Source organism: Danio rerio, chromosome 25, assembly GCF_052040795.2.
Source record: "Danio rerio strain M-AB ecotype USA chromosome 25, GRCz13ab, whole genome shotgun sequence".
NCBI lineage: Eukaryota > Metazoa > Chordata > Actinopteri > Cypriniformes > Danionidae > Danio > Danio rerio.
In genome coordinates, this window is record NC_141045.1 from 11,730,429 (window position 1) to 11,744,988 (window position 14,560).

General features: G+C 35.2%; 1 protein-coding gene across 44 annotated transcripts in view; it reads right to left on the minus strand.

Moving 5' to 3' along the window:
* Positions 1-14,341, minus strand: part of ppp6r3 (protein phosphatase 6, regulatory subunit 3) — a 28,281-nt gene extending 13,940 nt beyond the window's left edge. For 11 of the 44 annotated variants that reach the window (XM_087310411.1, XM_087310404.1, XM_087310395.1 and 8 more), the window contains exons 1-9: positions 14,169-14,341; positions 6,396-6,565; positions 6,052-6,282; positions 5,363-5,549; positions 3,568-3,705; positions 3,302-3,367; positions 2,488-2,600; positions 2,243-2,356; positions 2,027-2,156 (exon numbers count right to left, since the gene is read on the minus strand). In XM_087310411.1, the coding sequence (XP_087166537.1) occupies positions 2,027-2,156; positions 2,243-2,356; positions 2,488-2,600; positions 3,302-3,367; positions 3,568-3,705; positions 5,363-5,549; positions 6,052-6,278 (975 nt within the window). In that variant the 5' untranslated portion in view covers positions 6,279-6,282; positions 6,396-6,565; positions 14,169-14,341. 44 annotated transcript variants of the gene reach the window in all.
* Between the last annotated feature and the right edge of the window lie 219 nt (positions 14,342-14,560).

Below are 14,560 nucleotides of genomic sequence, written 5' to 3' on the forward strand. Positions count from 1 at the left end.
TATGTAGAGTCACTGCTAACTTTAACAATAATAAAGTGGAAGTTTATCGTTTGCATGCGTTTTTAAGGCCTGTGACTGGGCATATCTGGTTTAACCTCTCTTATAATGCTTAAACTAGAGCCTTAGTTGGTCCATTGTAACCTTTGATTTGGCCACCATCCCATTTGAGAAGAGAGTAAGAATGATGGGCAGGGTTGAGGCGAATGATTTTAATAAAGATTATCATTGTCATTTAAAATATCTTTGTTTGTTTTATTGTTAAGCTACAAAAAAAGCCAACTGAATTCAAAGGTTTCATTTAAATGTTAATTGCAAATACGTAGATAGATACTTTGTAAAAATGTATATACAGCTGTCACTCAACAGATAGCGGGCAATGCAGAAGACATCTACGAGCAAATCAAGGTAAAATCAGGTGCTGCTTGACTAGTGTAACTCTATTCTGTTCTAAATGTGATTGATTTTACTGTAATAAGTTTAATATAAAACTTAAATGTACACTGTATTATTTAACACAAAGCTATGGTTTCTAGTTAAATATTTAGTGAAATATTTTGGTTTTTGGCCCTTTATAAATAAAAGTTTGGGCACCCCTGGGTGAAACCATTTGGGCAGAAAAAAATGATGATGTTTGGAGGTGTAACAAAGATTAATTGCATTTAATTATTTATAGAATTTATGCAAAAAATAAATAAAATAAATCTTACTTATAGTTTCAGTCTTATTTCCAGTCTAAATATCTACATCTACAAAAATACGATTACTTTACATAGCCAATTGGCCGATAATATTGCTTGTTAAGGAAGAGTCTTAATTTTGTCAAATTTCTCTAAAAATTAAAACAAATAAATATTTTTACCTTTTGATTTTTAGATATCTGGACTAAAATGAGATCCGAGAAGAAGAAGAAAAAAAAAGCGTTTTTTGCATTGCGATTATTCCATTTCAGTACATGAATGCTGTTAGACTCTCTAGAAAACTGTCAAATAGAACTATTCAAGCCATTTTATTAAATTTTTTCATATCGCAATATTTATTGAGGAAAAATAAATGTATGAGATTATTTCAACATCATATAGCTTTAATGTATAGAAGGGGTTGAACAACTTCAGATTTTTGAAAGTCGACTTATGTTATTAAAGTCGAATTGACGTCGACTAGTCACTGGTGACGTCATCAAAAAAACACGAGACGCAAATGTTTTGCAACATGCCAAAATTTGCTATGTATTTACAGGAAATACATATACACATGCTCTTTGACAGTTCATACCATGTTACAAAAACAATACATCATTACCAATGATCACTTTTAGTAGAAAACGAATGCACTGTAAACACAGCCTATTTCATTAATAACAACATTTGCATGTGGCCTAATTTTAGTGCAAAATAATTGCAGTCAACACATTGATCATGTCTCGTACTAATAAAAATGTAACAATAACAGATATATTAAGTACAAAATAATGCAAATATCTCATCAACAGGCAATCCCATTACTGTTCTAGTGTGTCTTAAACATGTTCAGCTATAACCTGTTCAAGGGTATTTGCATGGCGCAATCTAATTGGCATACACCTGTTTTAAAAATACAACTATTTTAAAGAAAGCTGAAAACCTGTAACCTCTTCCATAGTAGAAAAAAAAACAAACAATGGAAGTCAATAGTTGCAGGTTTTCAGCATTTTTCAAAGTTTCTTTTGTGTTTAACAGAAATAAGAAACAGGTAAAGGATGAGTAAACTATGACAATATTCATTTTAAGCGAACTATCCCTTTAAATAAATTTAAAGGGTTTTCTGAGTACATAAATACATCTTTAAATGTATTTAAGCTATGCACGCAAGACAAGCTGTTCTTTGAAAGGGTCCAAGACTCTGCCAGGTTATATTAGCACAGGCACAAAGTCTCGTTGTGCAGAGCTTAATGTAATTAGGAATTCGGAGATTACGTTCTAAGTGAGGTCAGCTGATATAATGTGCTAAAGTTTCGCCCGAACACATTTCGCAGTGTTTTCCCGCTCACCTTTGGGGGTTCGAGCAAAAGCTGGTGAAAATCTTTAAGTCTGGGTCTGACGGCATCTAGAATGCTCTGATTGACGGAGAACGACGGATGGTTCATTCCAGGGGGGCAAATTTCCAGATGGCCTTCAAATCTGAAAGAGAAAACTGAAGATTATGACATGAACACAGACCCAAGAAACCTGGGGGGAGAGAGAAGGAAAAAAAAGACTGCACTTACGCTGGTCTCCGTGTTTCAAAGAGGGTTAGAAGAATCTGAATTACACTGACTATGGCAGACTCGTTCTTCTCTTTGTCAAAGATGTTTGACAGCAACTGCTCTACTGTCTCTTGCCTGAATAGGAAGACAAACGGTCAATTCAGAACTTAAGCATTAGCCTGAAACTAGAGCTCAACCTTAATCCCTCCAAAAATGCCAGTTTGTGAAGTCACTAGAAAGACTGTTATAGAAACTGAGCAACTCACTTCTCTAGAGTGGCCAGCAGGGGATCAGGCTCCGAGCTGCCCTGGACCTGGAACATTTGATCTCTGCTCAGCCGAATGATCTCACATAGCGACTGGGACGCGTTTGAGTGTCTCTACGTGAAGGGAACAAGCAATTATTGTTACACGGCTAGCGAGCAGGGACAGCTTACCAGGATAGAACAATAGGGGACGGTCAGCCGTGCAACAATAGGAATACAACGATTAATATTACAGAAACTATTATAATTAATACTTGGTACTATTTGTATTTAAAAAAAAAAAAAAAACTTTTAAAAATAAAGAATGTATTCACAAGATTACAGTCACAGCCAAAATCATTCATACCCTTGGCAAATTCTGACTTAATGTTACTTTTATTGATGGAAAACGACACGGGCTTCTCCCAAAAAGACAATAAGATGATGTACAAGAGGCATCATCGTGGGAAAAATATTATTTCTCAGCTTTAATTTATATTTGAACTGAAGCAGAGATAACAAATCACACACACGCTTTGGTCATGTTCTAAAATTACCACATTCTGGCAATTATTATTACATAAGCATTGTTTTTTTTTTAATATTCATCAAATGCCTTAAGGTTTTATTCATAAATATAAATAACTACATAATAACATCTTTTCTATACATTTATCAATTAATATTAGATTATTCATAACTAGATTTTTTTTCTTATAGATAGAAACACTTCCAATAACATTTTATTTTTTAATTTATAATTAAAAACACCCCACAACATAGATGCTCCATAAAATATACAAACAAAAAGTGATTGATTGTTTGAATGAACTTACATCCTCATCTTGTGATGGCTGTACCATATCAACCAGCCGCTGTATAACTTTCTCTTCATTTAGCCACTGCAGAAGAACAAATGAAGAGGACACTGTGAGATGCTGTTACAATGACAGTTAGTGGATTACATAAATAATCAGAGATTTCATTCAAATGAAACACGTCAATATTTACAAAACAAAAACACCAAACCCCTGTACCACAACAAGACCGACACACCTTTACAGCAAGCTTACAAATACTTATTAGGGGTAGAAGAACTCACATTTAATACATCTTGTCTAAGCTGCTGTGGCTCAATGCAGGTGAGCATCCTGAGCAGGAGGTCCATAATAGCCGAGGTCCCTATGTGTTTGATCATCAGATCCACAAAGTCTTCCCTCTTCCTGAGGAACTCCACGATCTAGCAGCAAACATCAGATTTAGCTCAACTTGATGCAGTTATGGGCTTGTTTATACCAGACACTAAGATTTTTCATAAACCTTATTACAAGTGGACAATAGACATGGGATAACCATTTCAAGGTATCCTTGTATATAAAACAAGATATAAAATATGTGTTCAAACAAAGGGGAAAAAAGCTTTTGTTTTTTGGCCAGACATTTAAAAAGAATATATTTTAGAGCAGTATAATCACAATACTGTGAAACAGTACATTTTTATACAAGGTTATCATACTGACAAATTCTTACAGCGGCCCATGCCTAGTGGACAAAGCTTAATGGAGAGAGAAACCACATCCAGAGGTGCTCAAAACTGCATTAGACCAGATTGCTTTGGTCAAATGCATTTAAATAGGTACAAAACATCTAATAATAATTTAAATATACTGACCAAACACATGGTTGTGCTCGCAAGACATTCATGTTAATACAAAGTAAAAAGAGTGTACATATTAGGCCCTCCAGGATTCTGTAAATGCTGATTATAAACTCAAAATTAGGCTAATTTTGCAAACTTTGTGGAGCTTGCAAATTGTTTTTAACTGCTGCAGACTTCTTACAATTTTTGTGCAGTCATGGCTTCGTTCAAATGATGCCAAAAAGCACCATCTGCATAACTGTATATTATTGTAAATATTGTAAATATTCATTTAATGTGCCAAACCATCAGGTTGTCAATACACACTTCTGCAATGTGCATTATGAAATTATCGGCACACACATTCAAAGCCTGTTTGTACTAGCCCACATGAGTTGTCAATTGCTAAACTTCTATATATTGTATATATCCAGCTTTCATCATAGGTGTAGCCTCCACTCTCACATTTCAACTAATAAGCATGTAAACGCATAAGAGTGCAAGCTCTGCATCATTTCCATTAATGTGTTCAAATAGCGGTAAAAAAAAAAAAGTAAAAACTTTGTTATTTATTTATTTTGTAATTATCTTATAATAATTTTATACTTTCTCTTTTGCTCTCATTGTCCGTGTACACCTTGCTTCAATTTTTCATTTTTGGCTTAGCCAGTTCCAAATTATGATTGTAAATGTTACTCATGTATAATATGCCTTTTATTTTATTTTATTATGAACATAAACATTTTTATCAATGTTAAGAGTGGTGGTTTGAGAGGTAGAGTTTTGAGTACCTTTTTGTAGTAAGCTAATCTCACTGTGATAGAGTACTTCCAACAGAACTGATATATGGTCAATTTTTTTCTTGTCAGGATTTGAGCGGTACTGTATGTATGTAGGTTTTTTTCTCAATGAAAAAAAAAAAGGGTTATAAAAAATAAATAAATTGCTGCCAAAAAAATAGACTACTTAGCATTTATTTTCAAACAATTGGTTTAATTTTCCAATATGATAGAGCAGGCTTTAGTTCGCTCAGTGTTTCCGTTATATATAAAAGAGATCAATGGTTCTTGAAGGTCAAAAAAAAAAAGGATTAATTTAGATGTGCAAATTTGTGTATATTTTCACAGCAAAACTATAATAAATTTATTATTAAAGGCATTTTTTTTTTTTGGAAAAATCAGAGTCATTTTAGTCACAAAAAAATTTTTTTTGGTCACAAAATTCTGGAGGGACTGGCATAACCTGTCTGGGCACGCACCTGCTCTGGTTTTCTCCCAATAAGTATGCTCAAGACTTTGCTGAAGAAACTGGCCAGCAGTGGGTTGAGCGGAGGCTCGTTCTGTAAGAAGCTGTAGAGTTTCATCAGTAAACTTTCATCTTCACCCAGCCTATCGTTGATCTGGCCAACGTCTGAGGTCAGGAGTTCACAGGATATGTTGGGATACCTTTAACACAACAATCCAAAACAACAATTAATAAATCTCACATGCTTCAAATTAGACAACAAACTAGGGCTGCACAATATATCCTTTCAGCATCGATATCGCAATGGTCACACTGCAGGATATGCAATGTTGAGCTTGTACTATAATTTAACAGTTGCATGTGTTTTTGAAGCCTGTGATTGTATAAAGATTAAAAAATTCTATCATTTTTAACGTTAATAACGAGTAATCTTATTTTCAATTACTGTACCTGAATACTGATAGACTTGGAGAACGATAAAACAGTTTATTTCAACTGTATCTTTTTCTTTATTGGATTCATAGTTTGCTTATTAGATTTTATGCAGATGCACTCCCACTGCATAATCAACCTTTCATAATAAATTCTTTTTGAATAGAGATATTAAGTCATCTGGTGAAATTGTATTCATGTCGCAGAATAAAAAAAGCGCCGCAATGTTCGAATTTACGCAGCCTTACAACGAACAGTCCAGATACTAACTTATATTTGATCTTCTCCTCCACGTCATCGTTCGGCTCCTGGGTGATGTAGACCACCAGATCCTCCATGCACTGCGGCCTCACCAGGAAGTCCACGAGCTTGTGGTTCTGAGCCTTGCACTCTTGCAGGACGTCCTCCTCGTCCATCACCTCGGTCAGAGTAACGTCATCCTTCTCCAGAAGCGTGTCGATGTGGGACGTCGAGTGCAGATCAAACTTCCAAAACATGGTGCTGCTGAAGAATGCAGAAATGCGAGTGGGTGGCTTTCAGATGCAGGAAGTAAGAGTGAAACAGAGTTGTGCTCATGCATTTGAGTATTCTAATAACTACCCCATAGGCTTTACCTGAGCGTAGCAGAGTAAAAACTCTGATTAAAAATAAAATAATGCTTGTGCTCTTTGGGACTTCTGGCCCATTACAGGCACCACAGGCGGTAGAAACTGGACAGACCTTTGAGTAAAGGACACATGCAGCAGGAATGTCCTCTGCCACAGCAAATACACTCAACACACACCTGAAAAAGAGAACAGACAAAAAGGACATTATACTCGAGTAAATGCCTTTGAAAGAACAGTCAAATGTGTCTCCTTTAACTCAAACAATCAAAGGTTAGTCATCAGCTTTGGAGCAATTCCATGCAAATGTCAATCTTGCTATGAAAAAAAAAAAGTTTTCACCAAAATAGCGAAACCCTTTTCAAGTTTTTTTGTGTGGGCTTGTATTTTACAGTAGAGCGAAAATAAACGTCTCTGTCAAATTTTTTAAACAATTATATTTGATTTACCAGAGTCACAAAAGTGGCAATTTCACATTTGTCACATCCATAACAAAGATTTTTCCTAATAATTGCAAAAAAGTCAAATAAAATACAATCAATCATGTTTGTTCTATAAAGGACCAACTCTTATTCTTTTGATTAGCATTATGTATTTTGGATAGTGCAGTTTAATTCACAAAATTTCTACAAAGTATGTTGTGTACTGCAAACTTTTTTAGTCACATTTATAAACTAAAACATATAGAGGTAGTATCTGTGATGTAGGGCTGGGCAATTTGGCAATAAAAAAAAATCTAGTTTTTTTTTTTATAAAGTTTGACCGATTCACGATTCAGATTTTTTTTTTTTTATTGTGTTACTAGTCTTCTCAAAACATTACAACATGACTGAAGTAAAACTCTCTTTAAAAGTAACTTGAAAAATCATCTGGTTAAGGAACATTGTATTTTTAATGGCCATGTCATACAAAAATCGGTCAAGGTGTAAATAAATGTAAAACAAATTTACGAGTTAAATAGCGTTGCTGAAGATTTGAACAAGAAATATTTGAGTAAATATTGCAGTTGCAGGAATACAGAGGTATTGTTTGCAAGTTTTGCTGAGCCTAGGAAAGATTGGCTGTCAGCTCGGCTTTGACTTTGTCTTCTTCTGAATGTCAGGTTGTAATGCTGCTGCCTTTAAATTAAAAAGATACAGTGGAAGAAAAGGACTGAACATGGAAACTGTAAAGCCTAATTTAACCCAATGCGTGAAGTTGTGGACGTATAGCAGGAGCAAATACAAGTACCAGATGTGTGTCTAATATAAATTAATACAGTTAATCTATTTTTCTTTTTTCCCCTTTTAAATACCGATCCTTTGATGCGCTTTGCTCCACTCTCTGTATTATGCTGCCTGATTTGTCTGGTTTTCAACTAGGTCCGCTAAATGATGTCATGGGGGCGGGTACTTTCATTTCACTGCTACAGGCCCTCACCTCAACTCGTGTTCAAACCATAGGTTCAAACCAAAAGATCGGCGCAGTTTTTCACATGGCAGGCTTTTACGTCGTTCATACATGTTGAGATCGAGTTTATCGACTTGATGAGGGAATGTCTTGACAATCCACACAGACGTGACTCAGACTAATGCAACAAGTGAAATCCTACATGACTTCACGCTTTAACAGGCAGTCAAGCAGGTTGCACACCAGAAGCGCCGCGACACGGCGCGGACATTACAGTTCAAACTATCACACACCTAACGGCACATTCTCATGATATTTAACATGAAACTAATCAGATGGCACCTGTGTCCTGAATCGTGGCTGGGCGGCGCCGGTGTGTGTATAGAAACCTGTTTAGAATTCTAAAATCCATGGCGCTGCGCGGCGCCGAGAGGCGCTTCTGGTGTGCTTCCTGCTTCATAGAGTGAACCAAAGTGCATTGGTCCATTATAATGTATTAAATATATATATATATATATATATATATATATATATATATATATATATATATATATATATATATATATATATATTTAAAAATCACGCTTTCTCGATTTAATTCAAAATTAAATCATCTTAAAAAGTAAATTCGAAAAAAATTAGAAAAATCGCCCAGCCCTACTGTGATGTCACCCGTAGATTTCTGAAGAGCGCAAATTAAGCTACAAGTAGGCGTGGCCAACTGTCATCATTATGTTTGCATGTCATCGCATGACCTGGGCTGACCAAAAAAGGGCAAAGAGGCGGAGCATAACATTTTGCTTAGACAGGCTTTTTTTTTTTTTAAGGAGAAATGCTTAATACTTCTCTACCTGCAACTCTTGTGTTCTGACCACATGTGCTGGGTTTTATATCAATAAAGCATTGTTTTCATGACGTGTTTTTCTACAGGAGGAAAACACGAATAACTCCCAAATACTTCAAACATAGTCCGTGTTAGTAAAAGCAAGGCTATGAATTCCAGGCATAACCGGCGAGGCCTAGCTGACACTCAAGTGGCTACGCCCTTAATTATGCAGACTTAATTAAAACTAAACGAATGAGTTCGAAATAAATTCACCACCTCACAGATGTCATAAAGGATAATATTAACAATATGCACCAAAACCATCTTTTGTACCAGGCTGTAAACATGTTTTTATCAGCTGTAAAATTGGCTAATTTAGCATTGCAGTCAGTGAATATCTGGACTTCCTGGAGCCTGCCCCCAAAGGAGAGTTGATGAATTGCAGTTTCAGTTACTTCCATATTGGCTTCACGAGGAAGAGCAGGAGGGTGCCGCTTGATCACATCCATGACGCATGTTTATTTTCATTTTTAAAAATATCAAATGTTTACAAATCAACATTTTTCTGATCCTTTGACTTTCTTTTCAGTAGTTTTAGAAAATATAAACAGGTGTTTCAATATAATGTTAACGCATACTGTCTCTGTGAATTTATGTTTTAAATTATTACTGCAAATGTCACAACCATAATGCTGGAGTTGCTCTTTGCTAACAGCTATTTTTAGTCACAGGCATGGCATTAAAAAAAAAACAAATAACAGAAGAACGAGATTATTTTCCTGTTTGTCATGCTCTTAAATGCTCAAAATTTAAACAAACAACCTCCAAATGTTAAATCTATTCTAACTCTATAAAGAGCATGATTTCATACAGAAACAGTGCACAAAAATGGCACTGACAAAACAAACAGTAGTTTTGTTTGTGGGGACACTGTATAAAAGGCAGCTGAGAAAACCAAACAAGTTCCTTGTTGTGACAACTTAGCAACTGAAAAAAAGAAAAGAAATACAGCTTCACTTTTACCAGACTACCTCTTTTAAATATTTTGTAATGATTACTATCTCAATCTGTACATGACGTTGCAGTTTCATTTTCCTTTTAGTAAGCGGTTCTTTCAAGAAATGTACATGTGATGTAATGCCTGAAATTAAATGATACCAGATTAAATGCAAAAGTCCATTTGACAGCTCTGGCATCGTATTATTATAGCTGGAGACAGCAGCACGCAGCGATGCATTATTAAAGATCGAGACGAGAGACTGTTTTTCCAGTCTACAAGGTGGATGGACTCGCACCACTGAGGTGAAAGGTTACAAAACGCAGGCAAGCAGCCATCTTGACTTTCATGAATGGCTAAGAGGAAGGAAAGGCTTATTAATAGATTAAGGGGGTTGGGTTAGGTTTACCCAAAAGAGCTTTGACATTGGCCTCCATCCATTCCCCAGCAAACATGTGTTGTCATTTTTTACAGATTTTAAAAACACTGATAAAACATTTTAGGATTTTTTTCAAAAAAAAAAAAAAAAAAAAACTGAAAGAAAAAGCTAAATGTGATATTGACATCACAAGTGAATTACCACACACAACTCACGATTTCCTGAAACAGTCACGTTTTAGTATTATTAGTAGCAGGTTCATTTGTGCTAGAATATCAAGCAGTTCTAGTAAACTCAGCTGTACGCACAGACGTAGAAAAGGGATTTAAGCATCAGAATAAGTGTAATCAATCTTTACTTTTTCCACACATGGGGTTTAAAAATGGGTCACATTTCACTTTTTCCCCTATAATGACTATCCTACATTGTTATCATGATTTAAAGGAGATAGAAAAACTTTAAGCATAGCAACAGTTCAAAATATCCAAAATATCTTGCAAAACACAATAAAAAACTGACACATTATATGACTATTAAAAAGAAAAAGATCAGGCAAAAACATTAAATATTTATAGTTTGCCATTAGCTTTCTAAACACTAAATTTGTTCGAAGAAAGAAGTTATTCATTTAATGCATATTATAATTTAGCATAATCACTTGTACATCTGAATATATATGGGCTGTTTATTTATTTTTATAAAAATATTTTATACTGCATGAGCATACTAAAGTAAAACATTACTTTTGTAAATTAGATGCCAAAATGGGGTGTCCCGTCTTTTATCTATATACAAATAATGAATGCTATTTAAAGTATTTTCAAATACATCAAATGACCTTCACAGATACTGGACGTTTCTACTATTTTAACCCTTTAACTACCTAATTGCAATACTAAATGTTTGTATTGCATTTCTTAACTCGTAATGTTGCTAGTTAACACACTCAATGCATTTTGTTTTCATGACATCCAATAATTTCTAAAATATTAACCTCTGCCAAATGGTTGACACGTCGATTTATGGTAAAAGTTCCAGAATGAATACATATACTATAAAAATCTGAAAATATGAAGTGTACAGACCAATTTATTCAAAAACAATCAAAATAAAACAGTTTAGAATCCTAAATCACCTTTATTTTTACAAATTCCATAAAGTATGTCAGATTCTCATATTACACATTTTTTTGTTTGTTTGTTTTTACAATAAAATCACAATAAAGTGTAGTAATGCAATAGGATTATGTGTGTTTGATTTTTTTGTGAACCATCAATGCAGTGTGTAAACAATTATTTAAAACAGTCATTCTATAAATGCCTTGAACAGTCATTATTTGAAACAGTCAAAATATTGCAGTAAGGCAATATTTAGTGTAGAGTGGCAAATAGAGTGAGTCAAAGAGTTAAGAATTATTATTATTTATTTTTTCACAAAAACATAACATGTTCAATGCTGATACATGCACCAAATCGGCTTATTAGAATGATTTCTGTACAATCATGTGACCATAAAGACTGTAATAATGGTGCTAAAAATTTAGCTTAAAAATGTAACTGCCTGTTCTACCAAATGGTTGACCATATTCTGACAGTTTTAAATAATGGTTTACACTGCACAGCATTGTTGATTTACAAATAAATCAAACAAAGATAATCCTGTTGCACTACTACACTTGATTTTGGTTTTATTCTAAAAAAAAAAAAGAAGAAAAAAAAGAAAATGTGAATCTGAAATATTTTAATGGCATGCTTTAAAAAATAAAGGTGATTTAGTATTCAAAAATGTTTTATTTTGATTCTATTTTAAAATAAATTGGTCTATACACTATATTTTTCATAGCATATGTATTAATTCCGATACTTTTAACAAACCGCCATATCGACCATTTGGTAAAGGTTGATATTTTAAAAATTATGAGATGTGTTGAAAAAAAATGCATTGAGTGTTTTAACTAGCAACATTAGGAGTTAAGTGTTTCAAAGTTAAATGTTTATCTTGGTTGGGTTAGTTAAAGGGTTAAATCGTTATATAAAAAGTGATCCTATTGCAAGTCCTATTATTTTCCTTTAATACACTTCTTTGTATTATTAATCAAATAAATGCAGCATAGACCAAAAAAGGCAACTTTCCGAAATTGTAGACACTTAATAGTTAAATGAAAGTCCCGAAAATTACAATGTTGACATATAAAAATAGCATAAGTGACAAGCATCAATTACAGTGCATGAAAGTGACAGATCTGTAAATGATTATCAGCAGCACATCCTCTGATACTGAACTCGCTAGTCAGGACAGTGACGCATGTAGCACGACGAGTTTTAAATAAATGTGCAGCGGTGAACCAGACAGCTCTTATTTAATTGTATAGATGAACTACACCGCAGCATCTGAGACTATATTTATGCCAATTTAATGGTACACGAAAATGCATAAAAGCATCAAGCACATAATATACTTCTGACCTAGACTATTTATCTTTAGAGTACGGAAATTTGTCACGTAATGCGTTCAGTTGTCGGGAATATGTAGATATTTGCATTAAACCTAAACTTGTATTTTCACCATGAGATGACAATTTCTGCTACAGATTTGCTAGTCTCATACTTTATCAAAAAGCTGTGTATTTATTGCCGTTCAAATCTTTTCAGGTTCACTTCCACCAACTTTATCCTGTGCAAAAAGGTCGAAGAACAACAAACTGACATTAGATCACCTGTACCATTCAGCTTGAGTAACTCTGTGCTGAAGAAAATCCTCGTGACTCCCTCTCTGGGGCTATAAAAAGGGTTGCCAAACCTCTCCAGCATCCCAGAGGCCACAACAACAACCACCACCACCACAAGTCCTCCGGTTGCACTCAAAATCAAGTCTGAAAAGATGATCTGCCTCAGTGCACTAGAAAAATGTGCTGCCATGTCAAAACAACTAAGACTGTTTACAAGGGTGAGCGTGATAACAGAAGCCAATCCCTAACGTAGTTACTTATAAGACAAAAAGACATGAGCCAAATAACACAGACCTGTGATCTGCACATATCGAACAGAGCATGAGGGTTGCGTTCAAAATGTCCACTAAAACGCATGTTAACTCTTAACCCTTCAGAAAAATCCTAAATGATCAATAAGAAAGAACTAGTGACGTTTAATAATGAGGCCAATATAAACACTGGGTCCTAAATATAATTTAAAAGGGGCTTTCATCTGTGCATCAAATACTAGTGAGCTGTCTGCCTAGACAGCACTTTGGGGAAAGCAAGTTCAGTAGAAACATTCCAATGGGACTTTCATAAGAGGTTTGCTTACCGCAAAGTGTTGTCTAGGTGGACAGCTCACTGGCTTATGACACACAACCTTTGTGTCTCACTTTCTGAAGTTTTTCAGCATGTCGGGGCCCGGCTTTGGCCGACACTGAGCTTCCGCCGGGAAGATAATACATATTTGAAACTTTTATAGACCCCGGGTGGGTTTAAATATGCCGTACACATCTTAAATGTGAGCATTATTTAGACAAATAAGATAAAGTGTTGAAAATACAACCCATTCTGACTCGGCAAAACAGAGAAGTGCAGCTGGCTAATGCTAAGCTAACAGAGACACACATAACACAAATACGTACCGATTAAGAAAGCGGAATACTCCCAAAGCCCGGCATGAAGACTGGCGAACCTTAAGGTAAAACGGTCACCGGAATAAAAAAGAAAAACGGGGAGAGGTATGAAAAATGAGGTGTTTATAACAGATTGTGACAGGCGCGAAAAGAGAGACCATCAGAGTTCACTTTTCAAGATGGCGGCGTTATCAACTTCAACAGCCCCAACCCCCACCTGAGGTAGAGGAGCTGTCGATCAAAATCCAGTGCTGAGCGCTGATTGGCTACACTGAATGTTGATTTAAACAGGACGTGTTTGTTTTCCAGGATAAATCTTCGATTTAAACGCCCCGAAAACGGAGATTAACTTCAAAACTGTATGCCTTTTAATGGGATTACAGAACTGTTGCAATAATACATGCTATAATCAATATTTAAACGAAACGAAATATTAAGACACACCCACACTACCTACAGCCAATCGTATTTTAAGTCGATTTAAAATCACTCTTCTGATTGGGTCGCGAGAATGTCAATAAAAGGCTGATTTCAAAACTAAAAGTACGGCGACATCAAAACGCACGCATTGCTTTATCTCACCTTATTTATGAGAGCCTGTCCGCTGAACGCATTCTCTAAGTTCCAACATATCCAAATCATAAAGACGACGCGTTAACAGTTTCTTTACAATTGTACGCAAAGTCCCCGGTTCCCAGTGCCGCTTTCAGGATTGCCTTAACCGGCTGGTTTCTTTGCAACGCCCTAGCAACAATAAGACGTCACGATGATTGACACGCCACTGGTCCAATCAGCGACGAGTGCATGAACCACATAGTACTGAATGGAGACTCCAGTTTGCCTCAAGAAAAGTATTTTAAATGGTAAACCAACAGAGCAAATATTACATAAAACAGGATTTTAATTTACACCAAGCTATATTATATACAATAGACGAGTTGTAAAGGGACAGTTCCTGCTTGATAGATAGATAG